Raw genomic sequence first — 27,674 nt, 5'->3', positions numbered from 1 at the left:
GTGCAACGCGTGCGTCAGAATTCAGAAGCCTCTGCACTCCGCGGACGCCTCTGCGCTCCGCTCCCGCCCCGCGCGCTCCTTGTCTCCCCTTCCTATCTACTCCGACACCACTGGCCAGGGCGGCTTTAAGGAGGAGCACTTCGTCCCCATTGCGCCGGTGGAAGAAGCAAATCGTTTCTGTGCAAAGCAATCGGACTTAATACTGTACGTTTTGTGTATGAGGGGCGGATGCGTTGTTACGTGTGGGAGCCATCAGACTGCCATCGGCCCCGCAGCTCAATCAGCAGGAGAAGATGTCTCCAGCTCACACGGAGGCTGTGAGCTTTTCAAAGCAAAATTCCGCTTTTACGGTTTCCTTAGAAACCGTAAATGGAGTGTACATTCACTCCATGCGCTGTTCTCTCCGTCACGCAGCAAACCGGCTTTTCCAAACCCGTTGGTGATGGTGGACTTTTTTACGCTGCTTTTAACGATTGCTTTTAACTTGAAAGCTTCATCATATTGTAGCGGCGATCACGTGCACGTTGGGTCTAATGGCCCCAAAGGATTCTGGGATGCGGCCGGGCATGCGTGTTTCGTTTTGTTGAACCATGACTGAAGTGTCTAAGACCTGAAGTCAAGTCCATGCTGTTTGGCTGCCAAGAGGTGTGTTGAAAAGAAATGCCTTGTGCTTGGAGTTGGATAGAGAGTTCAAACTATTCACTGAGTTCAAAAGTACATACACGGCGGCTGTCAATGAAATCCATAAATTAGCCGCGTCACTGAAAAAGCCGCAGGGCTGTAAGCGCAGGAAAAAAGTAGCGGCTTGTAGTCCGGAAATTACGGTAATTATTATTCGTTTTTCACTTTATTACTTCATTTATTTTAATTCCCAAGTAATGAGTCATCCGCAATGATCCAGTATAAACAGAGGGAAGTGACTTTAACAAAAAAAAAAAATACAGAGTGGACCAAGCGACTGTGTCTTTGAGCAGAGCAGTCGGACTTTGTGTTTGAGGGGAAGGGAGGATGCATTGTTACATGTGCGCTATGTTTAGGAGACTTCGGACTGCGATCCGTCCCGCAGCTCTAGGTGAACGAGCTACCGAACTCAGGAGAACCAGGTCTTCCGGTAAAACTGTAACACTGAGATGACAGACAAAACTGTGTGAGCTCGGACCGTCAGCTCACACAGCGGCTTTGGGGCTTTTCAAAGCACATATGTCCCTCTTCTGGGGCCTCATTTATAAACGTTGCGTACGCACAAAAGAAGGCGTACGCCACTCTCTATGCAATAGTTGAGATTTATAAAAAGCAAACGTGACGGGAAAATGTGCGGTCCTTCACGCAAGCTCTGACCCAGGCGTACGCACAAAAACGGGTGAAAGGAGAAACGGCGACACCGTCGGCAGATGAAAGAAACACGTGAAAGTGAAAATGACAATACTGCCTCTCAGAAATAACATGAAGACTTCACAAAGCAAGTCTTACAATTAACAGCCTAGACCAGGGGTGTCAAACTCATTTTCACAGAGGGCCACATCAGCATAGGGGCTGTCCTCAAATGGCCAGAAATAACTTATCCATGTAACTAAATGCAACGAAAAATGAACGTAACTACCCCTTAATGTTAAATAACTCATTTATTTATTTATAACTTTTTAATGTGACAATTAAAGTTGCATAGAAAATATATGTTTCCTTGATACTTTAACATTAATCCATTTACATTTGATTCTGTCAGGTTAGGTTATATGGACAGTGTTTAAGTCCTTATGTATAGTTGGCCAAACCGATGTTTCAAGTATGATTCCCCCTAAATATGAATAAATACACACCAATTTTTATATTTTATTTGAAGAAATTAAAAACTGTTATGCTCTCGCGGGCCACATAAAATGACATGGCGGGCCACATTTGGCCCCCGGGCCTTGAGTTTGACACCTGTGGCCTAGACGAACACCCGTTGGACCGATCAGCAGTGAAACAAACAAAAAAGATCAAACGAAAATTACAACAGAAATTCAAAAGAACACTTATTTGGAAAAAGAAAAGTGAAATATGTTCTACAATATTGGCATGTTGTGCAATTCATCCTCATAAATAATAGTTAACAGAACAAAATAATGTACAAAACTGATCTTCTCGTCAGTGTGTCCGTCTGGCGGAGCAGATATAGGTGCGGGCGTGCGGACGGACGGACGGACGGACGGACAGACGTACTAATTGTCCACTGGGGAAAGTTGTTTTCATATTAAAACATTTCTTCATCAGCTATGGAATTATGGTATTCATGCATATGCCTTTAGTTTGTTTTATTTTTGATAAAACAATGTATGGCGTATGTCTCAACCATTCAGAAAGCAACAAGAAATTACATTTGCGCTGAACAATTTCCCATTTCCAAGTCGATTATTACCGACATCTGTACCTTGTCAGATGTAACTAAATGGATGGAAAGAAAATGCCCCATCACAATGCGTAATGACGCACAATGGCTGATCTTGTGCTCTTAGAAGATGTGGCAAATGGAAGAATTCGGAGTGAACGCATCTTTAGACAGCAAGGAGACTTGCTTATGAGTGGCTTATGAGCCGGTTCAGACTTCCTCGAGCCGTCCTTTTGGAACTCTGCTGGCTTTTGGGCCCGGCGTTACAGAGGAGCACTCGGAGGAACCACGCGTCACCCGGTGCATCTGGTGCATCAAAGTTGTTCAGTGAGATATAAAGTTTGAATCAGTGAACTATCCTGACAAGGATTGAAAGCTCAGGACTTCCATTATTATCTCTGTTGTTGCTTTGCTCCCCCCTGTAAATCCTGGCCATCGACTGAAGAGATCTTTAGTCACATGCTTTTGTTTACAAGCTGTGGTTTGAAACATAAATGTCCGGTTGAAAGGCAGTCTGAATACGTCAAACGTAAAGTTAAGGACTCCATCCGGACCAACAGACTTTTCCAATCTGAATGCACTCAAAAAGTAGCTTCATGCTTTCCAATAACAAAATAAGAATGTAAAAATAAAGAAATAAAACTTTCATTTATTTCCAATGAAATAAAATTAGAAGATTGTTAAAATGAGAAATATTAGTTCGACGTTTTAAATATTTTTCATTATGAAATAATACCTTTAGGCTCAAGTATACAGCCAAATACATTAAAAAAAATAAACTGAATTTCCTATAGGGCTCCCACTTTCCCATCTTTTGTACAAGACGTTTCCTATCTTTTGTACACATTTTGATTTCTTTTTGTATATTTTTCAGGATAAGGAGCGGGCACACAAGTTCAGACACCAACATAAAAACATCAAATGTTGTGCCTTTTTCTTTGTTCCTTATTTTAATGAAAGCTTTTCTTCTGTATAACTGCAGACAAACAATACTCAAAGCTTATAATTTATCCAAACCATCTCAGTAGCTATTGCAAAAATACAAAAACAACCCTTTTTAATAAATATTTGTACTAAAAACACTACCAAAATAAGAAAAATCTTGAAAAAAATCTAAGACCTTTTTTCTTTCATGCTTGTTACTGCATAAATAAAAATGTCAGCTGCTATACACCAACATTAAATTAATTCATGTCTTTACAATCTGTCGATGTGTGAGAAGACGGCTATTATACGAGCTTCAAAATTAGTGAGTAGCCCATCATTCAAGACAAAGCTGCATTTTTCCCTCACCAGCAAGGAGGACTCTCAAAAGATGAAATTCTTAACCATTTTGTTTATAAAAATGTATGTCCTGTATAAATGAATGGTGATGTGTAAAGGCCCTCTCCCATAATCAGTTCATTAAACTGCATTTTGGTGCGTCAAACATCGTTTTGTTGTTGTTTTTTAACTTGTTGAATTTCTGGAATAGTATCTGAAGGGAAGATGATCTTATTCCATCAAAGAGCTGTAGCTGAGTTTTTGACAATAAAAGTTTTATTTTTACATTTATTCCCATTTCTCTAATAAATCTGCATTCTAGGCTGGAATGCTATCTGAAAACTGTTTATTCATCAATGAATTTTTCATCAAACAGATGCTTAAAAAGTACACTTTTTAAGAGAAGTCCATTTCCAGAATTAACTGCAGATTGAAGACATTAAAACCCTAAACTTAGCTAAATGCAAACCTAGGAGTCACTGGCAGCTTAAAGAAAACACAAAACAGTTTATTTTTTTTGGTATGTAATTGGATTTTCTAACAGAATAGCCAAAAAAAAAACATTGAAATAAAGGAAACTCTGCAGGAACTGCACTAAAGGAGGTCAGGCAGCCTTGCAATCAAATCAGGGACTCAATTCTCTGAGGCTTTTATACTCATGTGGCTGCGCATCCCAACGACTGCTATAGGGTCGCCCTGCATTTGCACATTGTAATGAGCATGTTTGAATGGCACATGTGCTGCAAACTTAACAAGGACATCTGTGTTCCTTTGCTTACAGGACCACATAGTTTTTCTAAAAATAAGGCAAGTCGCCTCCACACATCTTTTGCCAAGTTCATGTATATGAAGGTGATGAGAGACTGAAGTTCATTAATCGCAAAAATCGTTATCGTACACATGTGTTCAAGAGCCTATAGAGCCTAAAAGGGTCACAGTACTCAACATAGGTGCACCTAGAAAGATGTAATGAGTGTTGTGCACCAGCCAGTCATGATATGCGCTTCAAAGAATCGGCGGCAGGTAGGGGTGTGACGATAACCTCATCACCGCACTTTTTTTTTTTTTTTTAAAGTTCTGCATGTGGTGCGTGATTGGAACTATAATAAACACATTAAACACATTCATCTTTGCTGAAAATTTTCTTTTTCTGCTAGTCCTGTGTTGAGACTTCAAGGGTTTCTGGGGGAAACCTTTTATTACCGTTCTCCTTCACTCCCTGCACCAACCCTCTCATTCACTCTTGTCGGCGCGCCTCTCACTCCCTCTACGCAGCACGCGGCTCACTCTACTTACACACACACGCGCGGTTTCAGAAGCACATACACATCCTCATTCTACAACAGAAGTTTCCGTCTTGCGAGGAAATACGACAAATTTACTGCGTTCTACTTATTCATTTCCATTACAAGCTGCATGCGTTCTTGAGTGCGCGACACGGCCGCCCGCCGGGGGATTCCGTGTTGGGGGGAGGGGTATATTACTGTTCTCCTTCACTCCATAACACTAAACATGAATGTGCATCATGAGATTTTGATGAATATCACTACATGTTTTGTTTGGGAACTATTTTGTGCAGCGCAAAGTTACGTGTCTGTATAAACAAAGGCGGAGCCTCCTGCCCCGGGTTCTTCGTGTTTTTCAGGCTCATGGCTACTGGAAAGGTGACAAAGTTTCTGCAGTCTCGTTTATTACTGGGCAATATATATTATTGAGAATATGTCTGTACCAGAGAGCCCAGGTGAAGCCTCACGTGCAGAAGAATCAACACGCACCCCCAACACATTTCTGTGCGCCCCTTCCTCCTACACACCACGCACCCTTCTGGTTCATCACCGCAGTAATGAAAAATCCCACACCGTCACAGCTCTAGCTGCAGGTAGGGACAGGAAGTCCCGCTGTTGTTCTCAAACCAAGAATGACAAAGTTTTTCCACTTTAGGCAGATCAGGAGGGAGACGCCGGGATATGATTACCAAGAACAAACCACCACCAAAGCAAGGACACATCATGAAGCCCCCGTTAAATTTCCATCCATCTTTACATAACCGCTTGTATCATCAAGGTCATCTCTGCGGCAAGTCATTCCATCTCTCAATCCACCTGCCTAACTTCTGCTCATTCCTCAACAGGGCCGTTACCCGAAAAGGCCTTTTTTTGAAATCTCCTGAGCGATGAGGCTAGAGTCTTAAGTGATTCCGTCACAGCTGACTTAATGGAGGAGTGGTAACCGCTGAGTCATTACACAGATAGATGCAGGTGGAGATGCGACTTTGCAGAACATCCCTGGTCTTTATTGGCAAAAGCAGGAGTTCACAAGATGCAAAAATCCTGCGATCGTCTTTGAGACATTTGCATAATGGGTTTCACAGGCAGGGAACCCAAACGTCCCTTTAACCAGAGCCACAGACGGCACATCACAATTCCTGAGGAGAATCCTCGTATGCAGGCCAATTATAGGAGGAATGGATGGAAGGCAATTTTATTCTGACTTAGTAAATGAACCAGGTAAGCCCTTTAAGTTAAAAGCATTTCTCCTGAAAACTCCTGGTCAAAAGTTTAACCACGTCTCTTATGCAGGCTAAACTTGGATTTAAAAAAACTCAGTAAAGGCACAGAAAGACAAAAAACTACATTTAGAATTTAGTTAACCTATAAATCCTGTTTTTGGACTGTGGGAGGAGGCCGAAGAAAACCCACCCACGCAGGAGGAGATCACGCAAACTCCACACAGAAAGGACCCAGCTGAGATTCAACCTCTCCCACCACCGTGCATCCTCATTAATTGATACATTAATCCAACTGAAGGGAAAAAAAATCCCTCCTAAATTAAGCTTCTTACAATGATTTATTTAAATGTGTAGGGATGAAGAATGACAGTGTGGTGGAGTCACCAGCAGATCAGCTCACCTGCTTGGCCAGGTTAACAGCATCAGAGTGAAGTCTGTCTCTGAGATGAGGGTCCAGCTGAAATCCAGGGGCAATCTCCACCACCTTAAAAAAAAAAAGAAAACAAAAGGATCCAAACTTGGACACAAAGTGATTGTCAGAACAAAAATGTTTTCAAATTCTGTTACTCTATTGAGCTGAACAATAAAGACCAACTCCTATCAACAAATTAATTCGAGACTGTGGCTGAACTCCCTAACTATTCCATTCAACTTGAGGCTCCAGAGCCCCATGTGTCTCTTTTACCTGTCCTATTGTGGCTCTCTGGCTACAGAAAAATAAAAAGATTTTAATTTTAAAAAGTTACTGCGAAGTAAAAAAGTAAGAAGTAAAAAAAAAAAAAAAAGGAGAAAGAAACCAAGTAGAGGCCGGTTACATCCCTCATTCGCTCATCCGGAGGATAATTATTCTCCGCCATTCTCCTTCTCAGCATTTCAGGATATTTTTCAACCACTTCTGAGTCAGCTAATCCCATTTCTCCGTGCAGAGTCAGAAACTTCGGTTATAGCGATTCAGGAACCGGCGGAACCAGCTGATGCTTGCTGTTAAATATTCTTAAACTGCCAGCAACATTCTTTAACGCTGACGGCCCGGCGGGCTCTTCATCTCCGCCCCCCTGTCTCAGAAACACAAGGCTCATACAAGTGTCTTGAGTTGTCTGAGCTTTTGTGATGAACTGGAGGAGTCCTGTGACTGAAAGACAAATCTGTGGATACGTGAAACTGCAAATGTTGAAACACGAATAAGCAGGGGAACACTGCATTTATCATTAGAGTAGCAATAATATAGATTCAAATCAATGTCTTATCTTTCTAAAGGGTGAAGTCAGACTTTGTGGCTTCAACTGGGTTGTAATCAGTAAGAAAACAACCTAAATGGCTCTTTGAGTGTTAAAGGCTGCCGACCCCTGACCCTTAACCATAAAAGACCATCTAGTCCCCTGGATTTTAAAAGCAAATCAGACATTAGGCTCACTCTTTTTTTTTTAAACAGCAAATATAACATAACCCATTTGTTAACGTAAACACCTAATAAATATGGACATTTTACATAGATTATATGAATCTATTGTGTTCTGATGAAGAAAACTTTTTTTTTAATAAAAAAAAAAATAATTCAAACGCAATGCATTGTGGTCTATATTCACCAATCTGGTGAGCATCAATGCACACAAGTGTAATTTGCAATTTATTGTGTAGGCTGAGCTAAAAGTGTTAAAGATATTTAACCTGGTAACAGACTTCCCAGTAGATCATTATTTACCATCTCAAATACTCCATCCACTAAGATAAAGCACGCCTTTTTATCCTTAGTGTGCTTCTTTGACAGGGGTTTTCATTGTATAATCTAATCGACAGAGAGGCCAAAAAAGGCAAAAAAGAATGCTTTATTTGATGCGTGTATAACGTAAACGTAATTAACTCTTCTTATGTGACAATTATTCTTTCATTAGCCAGGTCTTCTGGGATTTAGAAATTCACCCAGCTGGATGCAGATTCACCTACTTTATAATGTCACAAGAGTCAACTAATTAAATTTTATGGAAGCAAGAAAAGAAACAAGTCTTATCCCTAAATAAAATACATACTCTGGGAATATGAACCTATAACAGGACAGAATTTTCTGCACTGTCACTAAACCATGGACCTGTTTCAGCGAACGACTTATCGTTTGTCAGAGAGATCTTAGATGAGGGGGCAAAGGCAAATTAGGCATAACAGAATAAAAAAACAGCAGCTCTGGCACTAACAAAGCCACTAACACGATTATAATTTATAATTCCATTCCAGTAAAATGATGAAAGTGAGGAAAATGAGTTATTGCAACTGCTCCGAGGTGACAGCGTGTTCTGAAACACCTCACAAATTGATCGGCTTCCTCTGACGAAAGCTTTGTAACGTAAATTCAAACTATGCTTTTTTGCTTTCTTTTATAGAATTCTAACTATTTTCAAGTTTATCACTTTTTTTCCCCAAAGCCAAAACAATGAAAAGAAAATCTCCAGATAAATGAAAATCAGGGCAAAAAAAAATCATCCTCAAAGAAACTTTGTGGATAAAAGCAGTTGTGGAGGGAATTATGGTCTCGGTTATTGTTTAGTCTTCCTTTTAACACAGTATTAGCACAAGCTAATTGTTTTTGGACTTCAATCTGCTTATCCCCTGTTGCTCAGAGCATTCTGATGTTCAAGGCGCAATTATCAGTGTTTTCATGAAGATTAATGTCAGATGTTTTTCTTTGTCTTAAAAACAAACAAGTCATTTCCAGCAGATCGCCCACAACCCAAGAGAAATGTCCCAGCCAAAGTAGGTACAGTTAAACCCTTTAACACTGGAGCTTCAGCTTCAGTATTGACGTTCTTTTGACTATTGCAACTCTTCAACCGTTTACACAATTAACGTAATTCTAGCTGTTCCAGTCACAGAGAAAAGTGACTTTGGGTCCCTATGCAACCCTTTACATTATGTTAGTAAAGGGTTGCATATAAAGACGCTTTTCTCTGTGTCAGAATCAGCTAATTTGCATCACGTAAACAGTCGAAGAGTTACAGCAGGTCAAAGAGCGTGAGCTTTTTAGGTGTCGTCATTTAAAAGGAGCTCACCTTCTGGTGTCTGCGTTGAATGGAGCAATCCCTCTCATAGAGATGGATGACATTTCCATATTTATCGCCTGAAGAAAGAGAAGCAGAACGAGAAATGATGAGAAATGTTAATAATATTTAATTGAGTTTTCAATCAAATCCATCATGAGGTAAAAAGGAACAAAACATTTGAGGATGAATCCAACAGCAACTGCCTTTGATCCACTAATCAATCCCACAAATTATTAGAGAAACCCTCAACAGTTACGTACGTTACAGTTGCAGCCTGAATGTTGAGTAAAATGTTGGTTATTTATGGATCAATTAGGCCCAGTTTGCACTGTGTGACAGAAAATTCCTAACAGGGTGTAGATATAACAACACAAGTGGAGAATGAGGCAAACAGGAGGCTGGCAAAGACATGCTTTGTTCAAAGGTAATTAAGAAAATTCACCAGGGCTTTGCATGGCCTGAAGACAGTAATCAGTGCCTGCACCAACTAATTTTTAAGTGTTAGATAAACACAAACCCTGACAAAACACACGCTGCAGAAGGAGCAAAGTACAGGCTCAGGTTGCTAACGCGCTTCCTGTAAGTATTGGTGTTAGATTTCAGTCCTTCCTCTGTGTGCAGTTTACGATAACAGGAAATGAAGACTGGAGATTCCTCTGCTGGCCAATAAATCGGTTTACTCAAAGCTTAACCTCCTTCCTCGCCACTAACCTCTACGGGAGCTGAAAACGTATTTGACATTTACAGAAAGGATACCCAAAAAATTTAAGCAAATGATGAAATACTAAAGAAATTACTTGCATGGCATGTGGGGGCAACCCACATGCCATGCAAGTATTTCATCATTTGCTTACATTTTTTGGGGGATCCTGCATGCTGCAAACTGGCCATGCATGGCATGCAACCCGTATGCCATGCATGCCCAGTTTGCAGCCTCTTCTGGAGGTCAAAGCTCAACAAAACTTTGGTTGTAGGCTTAACCCGGCAGCTCTTGTAGAAAATTTCTTAAAGATCAATTGAACAAAAGTTTTATTTTCCAATATGGTGGAAAAATGTGAAAAATCCCCAAATTTCACACTTTGGCACAAAATGGCCACGAAACCGTAGGTCCTGTGGCCACTCCGTAATAATTTCAAATCTTCCTTTTCCCTGACAAGTTTTGGATTTGTTATTTAATATTGAACTTAAAGCGATTTTGGCCCCATTCATTTTTTGACCTTTTCTCTCGCTGTGATGTCATCCTTTAAATACATATGTCCAAAATGTATATTCACCAGGTAATAGTTGCATGTATATATTAGTGAGTTTTGAGTGTGTGGCGGGGCTAAAATGTTTGCCCAAAGTCGCAATAGAAAGAAGAATTGCCAAAACAATATGGCTCCTTCCAGTCCAGGACAGCTGCAGGCCATAATTAAGTCCACTTACCGAGGATTTGCACTTCAATGTGTCTCGGCTTTTCAATGAACTTCTCCACAAACAAGGCGCCGTTTCCAAAAGCGGTGAGGGCCTCCGAGTACGCCCGCTGGTAATTCTCTTCAAGTTCCTGTCAAATACAAAAAAAAGGGGGGGAAAAGTTTCTAAATGAGTGCAAAAACCAGAATATCTACAAGCCTTCATGTGGTCATTTCTCTCCTTCCTCTAGCTGTTCACATTTGGTGTTTTCCTCAGTTCTCCAGAGACATACGGCTAAAAGCTCTGAAGGAGAAATATCTCTGGAAGATTATAACCCCAACATGATCAGGGTCATGCCTCAATCTGTTTGTCAGTCCATGACATCCTGCCAGCCCATCAAGCCTCCTCCTCCTCCTCCTCTGGGGGGGCTGGGGGAGACGACTGAGTCAACATCACGTCTTCTTTGCACTTAGCTTCAGGAGTGAAAGCTCGCCCATGCCGCAGCTGTCAACCAACTGCCCCGAGATGTTTTCAGAGGTGAAACCACCAACCACTCAAAGCAGGCTGGCAGACTTTGGCAGCTCACGTAGGGGATTCGCAAAAACCAGTGAAATAAAACCATGAGGGGATTTTACATGTTTGTCAGATTTTACATCCTAAAGTAAAATGTTTTGATCAGATTTAACAATATCCCTAAAGGAAATATAAAAATAAAAATCAGCGTTTATTTGATTTTTTTTTAAATCAAACATTCTGGCAGTTCTTTTATTTATTTTTTCTTAAAGTGATAAAATTATCCTTGTTTTATTACCCAAGCCTGCACATTAACAATGGGAAAATAAACAGATGTCATTAACACCACAACAGACTAAGGATAGTTTCATAAAGTTTTTTTGTCTCGAAACAAATATCTGCTAACATTTCTCTTTTTGTGCAGGTAACCGTTTAAAAAGAATAAGTGTGTTTCCACTTTGTTAGTAGGGAACCCATTTCTTGTTTTCCATCAACAACAACTGGAGGGCTGAGCTTAAGAGTTTTTTACATTCAACACTTGAAGAAATATTGGGTTGGATGGACTGAAAAACCCGATCCAGTAATTTTTTCCATCATCAGTCCAATACTAATATTAAAAATCGGATTGTGTGTCTCTACAACAGACCCTAAAGACCAACGCAGTAACTGTATACTTGACATCAGGCAGCTTTTACACAAGTGCAATGTGGGAAAATAAGTCTGTGGCTTGACTGATGTTTGCTGTCATTATTCACTGGCAAAAATCTTTCTCCACTGGCGCAGACTTTTCCCCTTGAGAACACACAAACAAATATCTGGCAACCTCACAGAACAGTTAGCATAATTGTTTAGCGTCAACATTTATGTTGTGTTAATTCAGCACTTTTGACCCGCTGACCTTCATAAAATTAAGTCAACCGGCACATCATGGCTTTGGGCGTCTTCTCTACAGAAAAAAAAACCTCTTTACAATTTCCTCACATCATATCTGCACAAGCTGCCATGGCCCCAGTGACTCCAGTGAATAACTCAAATGCCAACAACTAATTAATTAGACTGGTCCACAACTTACAAAAGGTCATTCTTTCCAGTGAATTCATGAGTCATAAGATTGTGGCCTCAGGACAGTACCATCTTTTTTTTTTTCTGTTTTAATAGATCAGTAAATGAACCAGAGTTACTTCAAATGTGATGTGCTTCTCAAGGGTCAATGGCTCGCAGAATGTTACAGCAGATATCTCACTTAAAGGAGTTTTAGGATGCTAAAATGCTAACTTGAACAAAAACATACCAGCTGTCAGCCCAGCTCTAGACAAGACATTCAAGTCCTAGTGAGTTCAATGTGTACATGACAAGCAAGTTAGGGAGTTTTGTCGACTTACAGATATTGCATCCACAAGGCCACTGCTCAGAGATAATTTCATAAAGAAAAAGATTGATCTTTGCTTAGAGAAATCAATATCCATCAAATAAATGAAACTTTAAAAATAATTTTTGTATTTGTTTTGGGAATTGAATCTGCCTTCAGGTGTCAAGTTCCACCTTTGTCAAAGTCATATCTCTAGTTATGTGAAGTGGGTTTTTTTTAGAGCAAACTATCTAATCAAGACAAAATAATGGGAAGATATGAAGCAACACACATTAAAAACCTTTATCAAAACTCCAATTTGATCAGTCTATACCAGATGTGCACACACTTTTTAGGCCTGCAAGCTACCTTTGAGATGATAAGCTCCAAAAGATCTACCTTTATGATCCAATGTATCTATGTACTAATAATTGAAAAACTACACAGTAATAGTACACAGATGTATTTGAGGTGCAGGACGTGTAGAACAATACTAATCATGGCTTGGAATTTTGCACCAAAGTAAATTAATTCAACTACAAAGTTGACAACTTCTACCATTTCTTTGGTCTAAAATACTATGTTTATGCCCTAATAACTCAAAAACTACACAGTAAGAGTACACAAATCTTTGTGAGGCAATAGTTTTGTTGCGTGTATGAATGTTATTTTTGTATTTCCAGTAGTGTAGTAGTATACTTAGTACAGATAAGACATTTTATTATGAAAATTGAAAGCAGCAACGATCGCGTTTCATGTTCTGCTGTAAACCATGTCAGGGGGGGCATGACATTTCTATAGCGCAGCTGGCTTAACCACAGCTGAGCGAACGGCGGCCCCTGCTCCAAGGAAAGCGCTCGAGAAGCACGTGCTTGTGGACGCTGCTGCCTGAGTGGGCTTGGATCCCTCAGGAGGGAACCGCGGACCCGGAAGCAGGCGCAGTGGCAGGATGGCTGGGTCAGACAGGGGGGCTCTGACTCGCTTCCTATTGAGGACGCACACGGGCCGGCCCAGTCCTTAAAAAACGCTCCTGCAGGGGAGGTGCGGTCCTCCGCCGGGGAGAAGAAAAAGAAAGTGCGCTCGCTCAGTTGATGTATTTTCAGAGGACGCTGTTAGATTGGCCAATCTGCATGTCAATCAAGTGACGGATCACACGATGAGGAATTTGTTCTTTATATTTATTTATATTTTTGGTTTACATATTTTTGATGGCCCGTGATCTACCGTCACATCCTTCGTGATCGACGGGATGATCGCAATCAACGGACTGATTGCGATTGACATTACCTCTGGTCTGTACATTTTTTTATATGGAACAATGTGTGTACATCACTTCAAATCATTTTACTTTGAGTTCCAAAGTTTAATAACATAAATAAAAGAAAAACACTTGTATTAAAGTTGTGCGAGGGACTGAGTACTTTAAAATTAAATCCATGGTTTATATCATCAGAACTGATAGTAAAGACCTTAAAGTCTCTTTAATTTTAAACATACCTAACAAGGTTTGTTGTCCTACTCTTAAAATTTGTTAAGACTTTACTTAATGAATAATAAATTAAAAAACAAATATTCTAACTATAAAATTGTGGTTCAAAATTGAATTGATTTCGGGTTTTTGCTGTTATGCATCCGTAAAAGTATAATTAACTTTTACTTATGCATAAGTTGTTTCCAGCAAGACAGGAACACAATGTTAAGATTTATTTCTATTTGATAATATGAACTGCAGTGCATCAAGCATCCTCTGACAGGTGAAAGCTCTGAGGGAACTTCATTATTCCTTTGAAACATTTAGGAAGAATGACAGATAGAAATTTTGTTTTTGTTAAATCACAGGGTCTCAATCACATTTTAAATACGGTAAGTTCCAAATGTACTTTTAAGAAATAAAGGCTTGCTTTCAGAAGTGGTTATGAATTATTAAGCAACTGTTAGTCTTTGAATGTTTACCAGGTTTCCATGCTGTCAAACTAGAATTTCGTGGCTTGACGGTGCATCTGTAAAAGTTACTTTCAAAGTGAATAAACACAAAACTTGCTGCACATGATCTACCTCTGATCATGTAGTCAGGGGCAGATCCAAAAGAAGATGCTGACCCAACAAGAAACAATCCAAATGAAAGTTTAACAGCAGTAAAGCGCAGACTCTGGTGTCATTCCAACAGGAGAAATAAGTTCACAGTAAATCCTTTCTATGAAGACATCATTCTATCAGTTTTCTGTCATGATCCTCTCTGACAGCCACTATGACAGCATATTAGAACCGTCCCAGATACGCTTTACACGGACGACTGAGAGGTGAAAGGTGACGCTGATGATGACAAAGGATAAAGTTACACAACTTATACACATGTCAATCAAAATTCCTACAGTGATCATTTGAGTTGGGAAGGGGTAAAAGAAAAATGTGCAGAAAACATACTTTGTAATCCCTTCAGCTGAGTTACTATAAAAAAGGTAGTCCTGGACCGTATATACAAAGAAATTTTCTAATTCTGCTCAGCTGATGAAAAATACCAAAATTCAATTATTGTGATCAGTCAGGCTAGGAGCAACATGCATTTAAACTAGAAAGAGGCACTGAAACCTTCATGAAACCATTTTCAACTATTTCGTTTCGATTTCAATAGCAAGCCAGCAGTAATTACCAGCCGTTTTGCAGACTCACTCTCCTCACACAATTAAATCTTTCTCACCTCGTACTCTCTGACAACCCTCATGCCGCGACCGCCCCCGCCGTAGGCCGCCTTAAAGATGATGGGAAAACCATAGGTCTGAGCGAAAGCCTGCGCATCCTGCAGACAGGAAATGGGCGCGTCTGTCCCCGGGACCACAGGCACACCTATGCAGGAGCAGAATGCAGGTTGCTACCAAGAACACCAAAATCACTTGTTTTTGAAAACAGCTCACCACTTTCTTCTCCACCAAGTAGTAAAATTAGATTAAATCCCCATTACTTTTATCCCGGACCAACAGTATGTTCAGTGCAGAACCTCATAACATTTTTTCCTTTAAACTTTCTGGACTGAAGTGTTGTCAACATTTGCAAAGGACCCATCTTCGAGCTTAGTTCTAATTTTGTATTTTATCTTCAAACTTGCATCAGTTCTTTTCTGGAAGGTAGTTTTAAGCTTGAACAATTCCATAAATCATGAAAAAAAAGTTTGGTAATTATAGTTTCACATAAATTCCCACCTGCACTGTTGGCCAAGGAGCGAGCCTCCACCTTGTCTCCCATTTTGCGTACCGTGTCTGGGGTTGGACCCACAAACCTCACTCCTGCATCGGCGCAGGCCTGGGCAAAGTCGGCACGCTCAGACAGGAAACCATAGCCAGGGTGAATGGCGTCCACACCGTTTTCCTGCAAGAAACATTTTTATTCAAAGTTTATTTTAAAAGAAACATTAAATCAAGGAGGCACATAAGAAGAAGCTATACTCAAACTGGAAGCCTAGTTCCAGTTCACGGTTTACTGGTGGAAACAACAAAGCCATCTATATTACAGCTCTGACCCAATTTGTGGTTAGCTTTTCTTTAATGTCTTTGGAGTGTGATGCATTTTTAATGTAGTTTTCATGGCAGAGTGGGATCTCACTGTGTTTGTGGATCTTTGTGTGTTTTTCTGTGATTGTTTTCAGGTGAGGGACGCTGAATGTTGGAGGCAGCAGATTGAACCAGATCTGATGGAGGCGTCCCTAAAATCCCTGGGTTTATTTCATTTCTCTGAGGAGGAGGTTCAGCTGCCACTGTTTGTGTGCTTTCAGCTCAGCACTCTTTAGTGCTTTAGTATAACTCTCCCCCCATACAAAGCAACAGAGTTCTGTAGTGTAATGCATTTGTGTCAAAGTCTGCTCTGCCCAGCTCTTTATCATTATGTTTTTGTGCTAGTTATTTAAAGGGAAGCCATGGGGATAACCACCATTTTCTTTGCTCGCTTATTTTCTTCTGTTTGTTAAGGGAGTTCGTTTCTGAAATTGACCTTTTTCCTTTTTAGGCAAGATGACATTTTTGTGTTCACATAGTTTGATATCTTGGTTCAATCTGAAGCTTTTTTGCTTAGTTTCTTTTTGTTCTTATGGACAATTATCCTTTGACTAAATTATTGAAATTTAAATACTCTTTGCCATTTTGTGTGATTTGTGCTCAAGATGTGTCCCCACAACCCCAAGACTAAACAGAGCACAGCAATCATTAGGAGCTTATCCGGGATTTCTGGGGTGTATGGGGTTGCAATGATTCCCGGAAACAATCTGGTTGGGGAAAAGGTTTCCTACTATAATGTAATGAAATGTATGAAAGTTTTGTGCTCCACGTTTCATACAGGTGTTAAGCTACGTTAACACTGAACAAGATTTGTCCAACAGGAGTGTCCTGTTTCAATATTAAGTCAATATACAGACATGGTCAGTGATCCTGAGGCATGTTTTGGGTGTCCAGCACAGCAGTCTGGCCAACGCTTTTACGGAGTTCTTCAAAAATAAATAAATGTAATCTTAGCATCATAGGGGTCTTCCATACATAGACTGTATATAATATCGTTTCTCCACGTCAGTATAAAGCCAGGTTTCTACATTGCATCATTTTATCACTCTTTTTATCATGTGTGTCACGATGCGTGTATGTGTGGCATTGTGCAGGTCTTAAACAAAGCATTTGTTTGTCTTGTCATTTTGTTTTTAAATTTGATTATATTTTTATGCAAAGCACTTTGAGTGAGCTGTGTGGTAACATTGCTATATAAATAAAGCTTGATTTGATTTGATATGCAGATACAAATGTCCAAACACTGTTTGGACAACGCTTCGAGCAGCAAATTTGACACACGAATAACACGTGCTGTGAATGCATCATTGCAGATACATACATGCATAGAATAAAACCAGATTCTTACCTTTATAATGCTCTGAAAAAGCTAAACCTATCAAGCCTGGTCAAAATGGGAATAACCACTGTTATTTGCTGATGCAACTTTCTTTTGATGTTGACAAGAGTGAATTGCGTCAAAAGTCTGGTCGTCACCCAACCATTGTACTACTGTTGAACAGTGAAACTGGAGTTGGTCTGCAAGTGGTTATCTGGCTTCTTCTCTACGCTCTGTGACCGATGTTGGAATTCTGTGTCCTGATGGAAAATTTCTTTGACGGGCAAAAGTTTCTTTCGGGTAGGGGGGGTGCCACAACTCTGGCCATATTTTTTGGCTTTTTTAAGTTCTGTGGAAAGGGATTTTTGTGGCAGAGTGAGACGTCGCTCCTAACCTGAACGCTTGGAAAACCACTTTGTTGCCGGGCAATGGATTTATGAGCCTTGTACAGCAGAGGGACTGGGGGCAAATTAATTTCTTTTTTAATAACCTTGGTTAGAATTGGTCAAATCATCATCTACTCAGCAGACACCAATAAAAAAAAAAACTGAGTGAGTAGACAGGCTCATGATTTAAAGATCGAAGTGTGCACGCACATGGACACAGTAGGAGCCATCTCTGGATCAGTATGCACCATCTGCTCCTGGATACAAGGACAGCTCATAATTATAGCCTGCCCATTGTTAGGGGACCCATTACTGTCAGGCCAAAGGAGGAGCTGAGCCCCACACACAGAAAAAAAAAAGCATGTACACAAGCAGGTTCAAACAACCCACAAATGTAGAGACTGACAGCGGATGAAGTTTCAAACACAAGCTGACCTAACACCCGAGGCACCTCACACGTCTACAGGAGAACAGATGCTCATGCTTCCTCACAGGCTTCACATGCAGATATTCTTACACACCTTTCAACAGTCGCACAAAAGGTAATGAAAGAGATTTTTATTTTTGTCACACAGTAGGCACAACAGACAAACATACTTTGATATTCTCACACACAAAACACATTTCGCTGCCATGGCGTGGCTGCGCTCCCAGTCAGGCAGACTGATTTTGAGAAATGAGTTGGACGCCGATGCCTTCCTGACTTGGCTGCCGGACCACATGCTCGTGTCGAAAATTATGAAACCGTGAGAGATGGATCAGAAAAACGATTTAAAAAAAAACAACAGGCCGCTGAGCCTGGAAGGAGAAGGAAACGATAAGAGGAAAGGAACTGAAAGGGATTCGATATCAGGGAGATGAGAGGCAGCAGGAAATTAAGAGGAAAAGGAGATAAAAGAGAAAAAAGGTGGGACAAAGTGGTCATAGCAGAGAAAGACGACAGGTAAGTCAAGCTTCACAACGCACAGAAGAAAAAGGTTTGTCTACCCTGTCAAATGTCTCATCACATTTCATACCATGGTCCAGGTGAATACTCAGTTCTGATTGGCTGCTGGGTGTGCATTAAGTAAGGGTTAATGGCCAACGAAATGTGCATTAGTACTTTTTAACGCACGCCGTGGAAGCCTGAAGCGGAGGACGGTTGCTTCCGCGAAGTGTGTTAAAAAGTAATAACGCACACTTCGTTGGCCATTAAACTGCTTATACCATGGTCACTTACAAAAGCAATACATATTAACCAGGTTTTAGTCCTTAATTCTTGTTTTTTTTTCCGATTTGGATCGCTTTTCTCACAAAAAGCGGCCTATTTGTTACGTGATGCGGCGCATCGAATCACGTAACAAATAGTCCTTGTCCTTAAAGACCCACTCCAATGAAAATTGTGTTTTTGTGGCATTTTTTAATGATGGAGGACATATCTAAAGAAAATTAACCTCTAAATTGTATTTCAGAGCTGTTCTTTTTTCAAACTGTAATTATGAGCTGATGATAAAAAGTTGTTTGAAAAAGATTGAATTGTGCGTAGAAAATAGGCTGAGTGGAATACAAATTTCCTGCTGCGAGCTCTCAACAATGGTGAGAGGTTGCTCCTCGTCATTTATCCTGTCCACAACTCAGGTGAATTTCTAATGAACTACAGCCGCCCTGCAAAAACGATGTCCTAGAAAATGACACAGGTTTTTGATTTTGGCTGAAAACGCCATAATCATAATTAAAAGACGACTGGGAACGCTTTGAAAATTGATCAAATTGATCGCAGTGGAACTTTAAAGCAAAAATGACCTAGGTGTAAAAGCTACAGTAGATTTATTTTATTACAAACACATTTACTTCACAATTAAGGCAAATCCATCAGAGCTTAAAAGCTAAAGTGTAAAAAGGCAGGGCAGAATTAGGCAAAGATTTCTCTGATTTTTAGCTGCTCACTGCCCCTTCATTAAAAGATCACACAGTAAGATTACATCAGGTTATTGCTATGAGTGTATGTGGGCATTAACATCACAGCTAGAGTGCTCTGCTCACATTTGAGCAAACTGATAAGAGTTAAAGCTAAATCTGATTGTAGAAACATCAAGAAGCTGCAGAATAAATAAAAAAAAAGCTAAAACTGAAGATTGTGTGTTTTTTGCTAAAAATGTCTCATTTAAGAAGCCATTTCCTCAATTAGTATATATACTTTTCTTTTAAAATAATTTAAATCTTGCACTTCAAAGAGATTAAAGGATCTGTGGTGTATCTTACTCTCTCCTGAGGAATGCTGGGAGTGCGTCTAGTAAAACACACAGCTAACAATTTTTTTGATGTTGGGGCTAAATATTAATTTACAGCAATAATTTCCCATTAGAGCTTAATGGTTTGGCCAAACATTTATGCTAATCACGTCACATCTGTTGGTAAATTCACCCTTTTAACCCCAGAGCTTTAGCTCCAGAGATGACATTCGTTCAACTACCGCAACTCTTCAACTGTGTACGCAAATAACGTATTTTCTGTTGGATTCTGAATCCACTTTACGCAAATATGAAGCCCCTTTACAGTAATGAAGTGCTTATGCAAGTGCTTTGTGCCTAAAAAGCATATTGGTGCAAAGCCAACATGAGAAGCCGCAATTCTCCGTTTCTCCTGATCTCGTTAACGTTGGAAGAGTTCCAGTGTGTCAAGGAGCGTGTGTGTTTTTAGGCGTCACAGGCGACATCTCCAGTGTTAAAAGGTTAAAAAAAAACCACACAAAATAATGCATTGGGAGAAGTCTGATCATTTATAAAGCATCGTCTTTCCTCTCAATTACTCTTGTGATAACTTAATAAATAGCTAATTGCTTATGTTGCTATTGTAGCTTTAAATGTTGAAACTGACAAAAGGATATCGAGGAGCTTCATCTGGCAATTTATGATACAAAAACATTACACTCCTGCTTTTTTTTGTGTTCTTTAAAAACAAAGTGTTTTGCTCCTCTATGCATTTAGCAACTAGAAACTACAGATGCTTCTAAAGCATAGGTCAGAGTTTTCTTTTCCCCTCCGGAACAAAGAAAAGGCAGTTTTACTTGGCTTGGCTACAGCACTGAGGTGAACTTTTACCTTGGCGACTTTAATGATGTCTGGGATGTGCAGGTATGCGGCAACAGGTGGCAGGCCTCTCCCGATCAGGTAAGCCTCATCAGCCTTTTGTCTGTAAGGTGCACAGAGTCACGTCAGCGACGGAGAAGAGCCGGTGGAACAGAAGAAAAAGTCTCAAACAGCCATTTTCACAGCCTTTTCCGACCTCTTTAAAAACTCAACATCGGTTCTTTGTACTCGCAATCATTTAAATGACGAGTCCAATGAGCCGGTCTAGGTATTCAACTTCATAATGGAGAATGAAAAACAGATGAAAATGAGAAGAGGCTGGAGTGAAAAAAGGCATAATTAGGAGGGCTGGTTCCTGAAAGCAAGCAGAGGTGTTTGAATTTGCTGAATGTTTGCACCCTGAACACAATCAGACTCGTGTCACCACTTGATACAAAAAAATGAACGACAAATGAAGTGAGCCAAAGCGCCAGAGGGAAGAAAAATGCTCCCAAGCTGCCTTTAACTGAAGTTGCTGTTAAGTAATGTCATTGAGGCAGTCAAGCACGACATCTGTGCGTCACGCTTTCTTCACGTAAAACTCCCGGAGGACCATTTAACTGTAATGTGGCAGAGATAATTACCTGTGCATCTGTCCAGTGTCCTGCTCAGAGTAAACAGCCACAGTGCGAATCCCCATCTCGGTGCAGGCTCTGAAGACTCGGATTGCTATTTCACCTGAAAACAAGAAAAGAAGAAAAAACATTTTACAACCAAAACAAAATCAAGTGTTTGTGAAAGAATATTACAAAATTATACATTTTAAACAGCACTTAAGGACCCAATTACATAAAATAGTGTTTTTGGCATTTTTGACGCAACGCACACACCGACCATTTGACACCTTCAAGAGCGGGCATTCTAGAACGCACTTTTAATACACTGACCAAAAATATAAACGCAACACTTTTGTTATTGCTCCCATTTTTTATGGTATGAACTCAAAGATGTGAAACATTAACCACATACACAAAAGAACCAGTTCTCTGAAATATTGTTCACAGATCTGTCTAAATCTGTGATAGTGAGCACTTCTCCTTTTCCAAGACAATCCATCCCACCTCGCAGGTGTGCCATATCAATATGCTGATTAGACAGCATGATTATTGCACAGGTGTGCCTTAGACTGGCCACAAGAAAAGGCCACTCTGAAATGTTTATATTTTTGGTCAGTGTATATGGAGTTCACACTGGCCTGCCACTCACTGATACTAATGTGCGTACCTACAGTGGAAGTAAATGTCACAAATCTTCCTCCACGCTTTTTCTTTCACAGCTTCACTCTGATTTATGACAGACTTTGTGTCGTGTAATTCCAGCCAGAAACATTTTCATTTCTCCTCCATGATCAATTTTTGAGCAGCTGGAACTTCCATGAATTAAAAAGGATACTATCCATACGTCACTATCAAATATGAGTCGCTGATTGGTCAAATTTTAACTGGTTTAACATTTAGAGCATGTTCAACTGCTAAGCATTTTCTACCTAGAGCCACAAAGGGACTTAATGTGCACAAATACACGCTTTTACATATATTTATCAATGGAAGTAGTCGCTTCCAAGTGCATGCTGAGCCCAGTGTGAACGTAACCCGACATGTTCTTGTGGCATTTACTGAGGGAGGAAAGCCAGAGATTTGTGATGCAGAAAATACACGTGGCAGCCCACAAGCATCCTGCTCCACTCCATTCCAATGCATCCACTTGTAGACCACTAGATCCATGTACGTCGTCGTTTTCCTCATCTGCACTGGCATCTGGCTCACCATTTTTGTCGCACTGCTAATGTTACAATGGGGTGGTATGGGGCTGTAAGCTAGCGGGAGAGCAGCAATGGCGCTTCCCACAAATCAGAGGTGAATTACTAACGAACTCTTGCTTTCCTGCAGAAACTATGAATGAAAGTTTTATTTTGCCTAAAAACAGCATAATCATTTTCTTTTAAAAACACTTAACAATAAATAAAAGAGCATTGCAGTGGATTTTTGAAAGCTTGAAATGTTCCACCTATGTCAACTGCATGTTTATGTTTTTTTTGCCTCACTTTGAGGAAGGTTTTTTTTTCCAGCCTGCTTCTCACACTGCAGAGACACTTCAAGTCAGCCGTTTCTGTCAAGTGTGAGAACACTGAACACAGTTTTAGCCTCCGACAAGAAAAATGCTTCCAACTTTCATCTTTCTGTCACAGGAGCAAAAAAAACGTATTCTTCCAGCAGAGTTCAGAGAGGAGATAAAAGCCTGCTTGCTGTAAACCAGCGTGTCTCGCTACTATTTGAAAAGGAGGGCGACAAAAATATTTGCTTTGAAAATGAGGACACATCTCAAGTTAAGGAGGGAAAAAAATAGATGGGATTTATAGAAAAACTACCTCCTTTAATGTGTTTTAAAGACCAGATGATCAAAAACCGGTGTTAAAGTTGGTGTTCTGCCGTTGGTTTTGCTTTTTTTCTGCAGTGAGAAAAATCATCTGATGGCAGATATGTTGTCGCACTGCTGCAGCTCTTTATTCAGATCGTGTATATATTCTTTAAAAAAATGGGAAGACCGTCAGATGGAATCTCCAGTTTTCGTGACTGAAAGATTTCTTTTTCAAACTGGAATAGGTAAAGAGCAGCAGATAAAGTGAAGGGCAAAGGCATGTAAAGACTAGAAGAAGAGCAGCGAAGTCACAAAGGCAAACGGGAAAACCGAGTGGTTTAGGGGAAAATCATATCCGACAAGTCCTGAAAACGACAGGATAGAAAGAGTACCGCCAAGCGAGATAAGGCCGGGAATCAAACGGCCCGGCAGAGCAGCGGAGCTGCGGCGGGAAAATGACGAGCTCGCTGAAGAGGAATTCGGGCTGATAGGATGGCCCAGTCTCCCCAGATCAAAGAGTCTTGTGCACATGATCTAATGTGAAGCTGATAGCGGGGCCAAGCGGATGTCATGCAGAGGGATCGACAGGAAGTGCCTCTCTTTGTGGAACCGCTGGGCGACAGCGCTCAGATGGAGCCTCGAGGAGGTGATGTGTGCAGACTTCTGTGCTGGAGCAGACCCATAAGGCCCCGCATGAGCGCAGAGCTGACAAATCACTGGTAGCCCACGCACCAAAGGTTTTGAAGCTATCCACAGGAAATAAAACACCATTAAAAAAAAAAAAAAAAAAAATCAAACGTGTGAATGTCGCTCAAATGCGTAGCGTCACCTGATGGCTAGTTATTGCACAGCGAGAGCCCCTCTGGACAAGGACCAACGTGAGCAGTCCAGGTATTACCAGAGCAGCCTCTAGTCGGGTTGTTGCGTGTCCGAGCCACGCAGCAGAAAGCTTTATTGTGCGGGAAACTGCAATTACCGTTCCAATCAGACATCAGGGAGGATTCATCGCACATTTCACAGCCGTTAATGTCCAGCTTTGAAAACCTAAAAGAGCGTCTGCGCACTTTTTGAGGACAGGTTGGCTTGTTGAATACCATGTGTGACTAATATTTTCAGAAATTCGCCGCTTTTAGGTGAAAGCAAACAACTTATCTTGTGCAGCCGCGCTCCCACAAAGTCTGTTTAAATATTAGCATGTGGCAGAGCAAACTGAATGCCGGACATTAAAAATTAAAAGATCTGAGAGCCTCTTTATGCCTCAGGAAGACCGTAAATGTCGTAACTTTTTCTTGCATTATAAATGAAACAGCATTTTACTGCTCGCAGTTCAGTGGGGCTCTTTTCACAAAAATGAATTACGAGAGCCGGGATGAAGGCTTTTTTTTTTTTTTTTTACCTCTGTTGGCCACCATGACTTTTTTGATGGGTTTATACTCCGTCTGCACGCCAGAGTGGGAAGACCTGGAGAGACGGGACGCCCTCCTGACAGCCAGCAGGCCCAGGCCACCTCGGACCGCAGCGAACCTCAACATTCTGGAAGAGGAGGGACAGAAAACAGATTTCCCATCAAACAGCATCCCCGAGCAGTGAAACATTCATAAAGACGAGATGACAGGTCTAATGGAAGCAGGTTGTATTCCCTGTTCAAAACATCAGAATCATAAATAAAGATTTCTTGGAAAGACCACAGACAGACGAGCAAGAGCGCTACAGCCATTAGCTTCCAACTCTTTATTTTTCCTCCAAAAGAATGGCTTAAAATGATGCTTTCAAGACAGCCTTATACACATGCATGCAGGTGTGCTTGTGTTGTTTGAGGAGTTAATGAGATCAGGGAATATAATTGGGAGGATAATGCTTTGAATAACTAAGAGTTGCAAGTCACGCTTAAAGAGATTAAAAGAGCTTAAGCACCTTTTTATGCCGCTGAAGATAATTTTGTGAAGCTTAAGACTGCTTTGCATTTTAGCAGAAAATGTTCACTGACCTGAGACAGAAAACCACTGAAGTCATTGATTTCAGGACTTAAGAGGCAGGGTTATAAGATACTGATGTGTTCAATGTACTTTTTGAAACTAGAATCTAAACATTTTTTGATCATTTTTCAGGAGGATATAACCTCTTTAAAAAGTGAAAATTATGCTCTTATGGCATTTTTCTGATGGAGGACATATAAACAAAATTAACTCTAAAATTGCATTTCTGAGGATTTATTCATTCAAATTAGTGTGGATCAGCAGCAGACGAGAGAAATTTGCTGATGCGTCCACTTGTAGACGATTAGTTTCGCGCACGTCTTTGTGTTCCTCGTCTGAGCAGACATCTGGTTCAAACTTGTACAGCTAGATGGCGCTGATATTGCTCGCCATTTTTGCTGCACTGGTGATGTTAGGTTGTGGGTGTGAGGAGCTGTAAGCTAGCAAAGTCTGGCCAGTGGGGCTAATTTCTACCAGCCCACAGGTTCCTGACATAAACTCAATAATATGCAGCCCCCAGCACTTTCTAAAAAGTGGGTTTGTTGGTTGTGATTGGCTAAATTCTGTTATTTGTTGTAAATCTGTGGGAACACTAAAGCGGGACCCTTCTGTGACACTTTCTAGCTCATTTCTAAAAGAAAGTGACTATTCGCACGTAATTTTCTTAAATGCGGCCAGTGCTGAACTTTTTTTCTTGACCTCACGGACCTGGAGGAATGGCTAGGGTTACGGTTGGGTTAATAAGTGCAACCAACAACATTTAGCCTTGGACGCACTTCAAATATATGCATGAAATACAGCAATGAGCATCTTCATGTTGTCCACTCGTAGTACATGTGGGCAACATGAATTTCCATCAGTTTTTCTGCTTTGTCCCACATAAATACGAGCGTATAACACCAGCCTTTGTAAAATGTTGATTGTAAACAAAATGAAAATATTTGTTTCTCTGATTAAAACCACAGTGGTCTGCACTTATGAATAAGAACCATTTGTGTTATTTTCCTGTTGACATTTAAACATAGAAGTTTACGGTGAGCATTTAATAATAATAATAATAAGTAACATTTCATGTGAACCCAGATTTACCAATTATGTTCACAAAACGTTTTTTTTCCCAGACACCTTTTTATTTTTTTCATTTTAGTTCTGGTCTATCAATACAAAATTCCCAGAAATTTTGGTTAAAATTTATTTTGGAATAATTCTGCTCATTGCGAAAAAATGGAAAGTATCACATAGTAAAAAAAGACTTCATTGCAATTTATATGTTATAAGAGTTCATGGCCCTCACATTTTTGCCTTACCAAATCTGGCCCTCTTTGGACACTCCCAGGTGAAAAATAAAGAGCTCTCAAGTACAGAAAGGGGACGGGGTTGCCAACTCAGAGGCAAATTTCTAATCAACTACTGCCACGCTGCAGAAAATATGTCCTAGAAACGGCATAATTATTATTCATCATTAAAAGACTACTGGGAACACTTTTTAAAATGGATAAAAAATGATTGGAGTGGGTCTTTGATGAAATACAATTTCATATTTTGACATTTAAGTGAAGTAAACAGAGGATGAGATCATTAACACACAAAAGTCCTGCTTTCCGGAAGAAAAGTCCATCATTTTCTGATTTAAACTAAACCCTCAGAATTGTGAATAGTAGAATTTTAAAAAATAATTAAAAAAAAAAAAAGTTTCTTTTACTTTCATTTGAAAGGAAACCGTAATTAAAGTTGACCCCTAAAACCCAAATAAACGCATGCGCACAAAACGGTGAAATGAGATTTGATGAGGACATGATGAAGGCTGGAGCTCCAGCAGCTGCTCCGTTTACCAGCAGCTGTAACGGCTCCAATTAGGAAGGACGAGCTTCAGGTGTGATTGTAGTGTTTCTGCACTCAAATCACAGCAACACCGGGGCTCTAATTAACGCACGCGGCAGCGTCAAGCTACCGGGATTTAAGTTTTGAGCGGAAGCAGTATAAAAATAAAACTTTGAGAACTAACATAACAAGTGAAGGCTTTTATATTATGACTCCATTCGTTTTAGTGAAAACTCGTTACTGCAATTTATCCAACTAAGCTAAAGCAAAAAGCCGTTTTCAACAAGTTAAAATCCGCACTTAAGCGATACAACCGTGTGTGAAAGATAACTACCTTAACCGGCAGAAAACTCGCTCAGTCACTGCGGGAGAAACTGACAGCTTCACTGAAGCTCCACGCTGAGGGGTGTGCGCACACATGAGCGTCTTCTTCTGCACGGATCCAAAAAACCCTAGCGGTCTGATGCTGCCACCATGTGGTCAGACTGTGGTATTACATGCATTTGGAACTGCAGTATCCCGTTTAGTTGCGCATTTTCCAAACACTGGAGGTTCACGCAGTAGATTTAGAAACGAAAAGTAAAACTATGACCATTATAAAATACTTTACTATTGTATTCTAGAGTTTAATCCAGCGGTTCTTTGGCATAATCACTTAGTTTAAGAGCTACAAAGTTAATGTATGTAGACCTAATTAATGTTACCACGTAACATTTGCATTTACATTTTTTGTGTAAT

The 27,674-nt window shown here is 40.3% G+C and overlaps 1 protein-coding gene across 2 annotated transcripts in view; it reads right to left on the bottom strand.

Annotated features, from left to right (window-relative positions):
- The window catches only part of pcxb (pyruvate carboxylase b), a 355,470-nt gene that overhangs the window by 311,614 nt on the left and 16,182 nt on the right, over positions 1-27,674 (bottom strand). The window contains exons 1-9 of one of the 2 annotated variants that reach the window (XM_078936074.1): positions 27,271-27,419; positions 24,536-24,672; positions 21,366-21,459; positions 20,755-20,845; positions 15,623-15,788; positions 15,124-15,269; positions 10,598-10,715; positions 9,182-9,249; positions 6,541-6,624 (exon numbers count right to left, since the gene is read on the bottom strand). In XM_078936074.1, the coding sequence (XP_078792200.1) occupies positions 6,541-6,624; positions 9,182-9,249; positions 10,598-10,715; positions 15,124-15,269; positions 15,623-15,788; positions 20,755-20,845; positions 21,366-21,459; positions 24,536-24,672; positions 27,271-27,356 (990 nt within the window). In that variant the 5' untranslated portion in view covers positions 27,357-27,419. Of the gene's footprint in view, positions 1-6,540; positions 6,625-9,181; positions 9,250-10,597; positions 10,716-15,123; positions 15,270-15,622; positions 15,789-20,754; positions 20,846-21,365; positions 21,460-24,535; positions 24,673-27,270; positions 27,420-27,674 lie in introns of those variants that run through there. The other variant, XM_078936075.1, reaches the window with a different exon arrangement.

Source organism: Oryzias latipes, chromosome 18 (assembly GCF_053564925.1).
Source record: "Oryzias latipes strain Hd-rR chromosome 18, Olatipes_Hd-rR_3.1".
NCBI lineage: Eukaryota > Metazoa > Chordata > Actinopteri > Beloniformes > Adrianichthyidae > Oryzias > Oryzias latipes.
Note: the sequence above shows the minus strand (reverse complement) of the source record. Positions and strands in the feature narration are given on the sequence as shown.